Below are 2,916 nucleotides of genomic sequence, written 5' to 3'. Positions count from 1 at the left end.
TCAATTACCTCCCCCCCCCCCCTCACCACCTTACACATAAATATATTTCCCAAAAAATTGAATCTTTAAAAGGGAAACTGAAAAACATATTGGAATTGTAATTTATTATTAATTAAAAAAAATGTTTGATTAAAATATTAATGTAAATATTTGTTAATGCTTATATTATGTAATAATTTATAGATTTAGATGTAATTTTAGATAAGATATTATGCTATTTAATCAGATAACATTGAATACATTCATTATAATTTGAAAATAATTTTTCTTTTTTACAATTTTTTGTTTCAGAATGTTTCGATACTTTTTATCCATTGGAAAAAAAAAAGGCTTAATTAAACGTCAAAATTTAGCAATCGACTGAAAAAGCAACAATTCATTGTAGTGTGTTTAGTATATATTGTATTAAAATATATTTATTATCGACTATTTCGTTGGTAAGAATATCTTTTTATCTTTTTTTTTTTATTTTTCAATTTCAGTTCAATAATTTTACTCATGTTGATTTTAATTAATTTCAATAGGTGGATTAATTGAACTATTTTTTTTCTTTTGTGGATAGTACTTTAAAAGTTTAACAGTATCTGATAAACTTTTAAAAAAAAAAGGAATAATTTCAAACTTAGAAATAATTTTAAATTAATTTAAGAAATAATTTTTAACTTAGACTGATAATTTCCTGGATTCAAAGTAACATTCCGGAAAATTCTGGGATATCATTTTGAAATTATTAGTCTATATTAAAAGGTACTAAAAATTTGTTAAAATTAACGCTAGGATCAACCGGATTGCAACAAATACAGAATACTCCAAAAAATATTACTCTCATAAGAAATCTCGCAATTTCATTTATCTCTTATCATATCTTAATCTTTCTCTGAAACTTTGATAAGCATCCAAATGGATACAACTCCATTATCATATCAATGCTAAATTTCTTAAAATTTCTTTAAGATCAAATTGACAATGTTAGCACCAATAGTGATGGATCGTAATATGACACCATTATTACCACCTGATGAAGATATCATCGAATTACTGCGTAGTACCGATTTTGATGTTCGCTTGCAGGTATGTACCAATTACGGAATCCTGAAAAGTTTCTGGAAATTCCGGAAAAATGAAAATCAATGTTTTTAAATATGTAAATGTGGATTGATTTTCAAAAAATTTAAAAATTACAGCCAAAAATTCTTTCGAAAGTATTTTCGAGACATGGAAAATAACAATTCTTATCATTGGTAAACTTAGAAAATGAAGAATAAAAAAGAAAATAGAAGAAGATGTAACGGGGAAAACATGAAAAGTAGAAAATTCTTTTTAACTTTTAATGTTATCTTTAAATTTTTCAAGAGTTTAACAAAGAAAAAAAAGTTGAAATAAATAAGTTTTTTAAATTTCCTACTAAAAATCGAAATCTTGAATCATAATTAAAAAATTAAAATCCGGAAACTGAAGTATGGTGACAAATTTTCAGACATTAAGTCGTTTGACAATATGGGTGAAACATAATCCACAATGGTTCATAAAATTTGCTAAAAAGGGTGATTTATTTAATCAATTCGAACAACTTTTAATGGATGATCGTTGGGAGGTGCAACATCAATGCATTAAATTTCTGCATGATGCATTACCTACTTTTGGAAATGCAAGTTACACTTTTTTCAATAATAAATTTAAATGTAGGTAAATGAACAGGTGAGAGTTAATATAATATTAAGAGATTCAGGAAGATATTTCTACCTTTCTCCATCCTTTAATGGTTTAATTTTTTTAATTTTTAATTATATTTTATATGAAAATGTTAGATTTAACTTCCGTAAAATTATAATAATTTACTCATTACTTTAATATTTCAATTATTATTTTAACAATTTTGAGTAATTCTTTTCATACTTTAATGTTTCTTAATAACTTACTTATTACTTTAATATTTCACGTCTTACTTTAACATGTTTGAGTAATTCTCTCCATAATTTGATGTCATTTAATAATTCATTCACCATTTTAACACTTCTAAATAACTCTGTTCTTATTCTAATAATTAAATTTTTCTTCCGGCAAGTTTAATTAAAAAGTGAATAAATAGACAGGTAAAAAAAAAAAAAACGAAACTCACAAGCAAAGAGAAAAACCAAGAATGGAATAATGAACAGAAGAAAATGAAATAAATGCTTCGTAGCAACCACGAAGAGAGTAATTTAGTTCAATATTTAAGCTAATTAACAAGCACTTACTAAATTAATCAGTAACCACTTACACGTTGGATTAAATTCCAAAATTTTCAGTAAAACAAATTTTCGAAATTTTCTTAGCTAATTAATTAACAAGTTTGAATGAGTACGTTAAATTAAATTCCAAAATTACACAACAAAGCAAACTTTTTAAGTCAACGTCGATTTTGGTCCAATTTTAATCAAACAAATATAAAATGAGAAAATATGAAAATGATTCATTTCTATTTGTAAAACTATTTCGTAACATTTTTCACATAAAAAAAAAAAAGTATGAATAAACAGATTTTTTCCCAACAATTGACGATATATTATGGGAAAATTTTAATTTTTTTTCAAACTGTATTTAGCACAATTTTTATTGATTTTTTAATAAGTTTAAAATGATAGGAAGAGAAAATGAAATGAGAGAAATCACTTCTCTGTCATATGTGATAGCATTTTTTAAAATTAAAAATTCATAAAGTTTGTTTTTTAAGGATTAGATTAGATTAAGCAAGCTAATTTAAATGCTGTCTTTACGAATTCACTTCTAATTTATTCATTTCATAAACAGCTTTGATACTGTCACTTTTAATTTATTCATTTCATAAATAACTTTGATACTGTCACTTTTAATTTATTCATTTCATAAATAACTTGATATTGTCGCTTTTAATTTATTCATTTCATACACAACTTT

The 2,916-nt window shown here is 24.0% G+C and overlaps 1 protein-coding gene across 1 annotated transcript; it reads left to right on the top strand.

Moving 5' to 3' along the window:
• Positions 1 to 966: 966 nt before the first annotated feature.
• On the top strand, positions 967 to 1,690 carry LOAG_13965 (hypothetical protein; the record flags this gene model as incomplete). The annotated part of the gene is made up of 2 exons (XM_003149469.1): positions 967 to 1,071; positions 1,478 to 1,690. The coding sequence occupies 2 exons, from the start codon at positions 967 to 969 to the stop codon at positions 1,688 to 1,690; spliced, it is 318 nt and encodes a 105-aa protein (XP_003149517.1).
• Between the last annotated feature and the right edge of the window lie 1,226 nt (positions 1,691 to 2,916).

Source organism: Loa loa, assembly GCF_000183805.2.
Source record: "Loa loa unplaced genomic scaffold supercont3.127, whole genome shotgun sequence".
NCBI classification, from domain to species: Eukaryota; Metazoa; Nematoda; class Chromadorea; order Rhabditida; family Onchocercidae; genus Loa; species Loa loa.
Note: the sequence above shows the minus strand (reverse complement) of the source record. Positions and strands in the feature narration are given on the sequence as shown.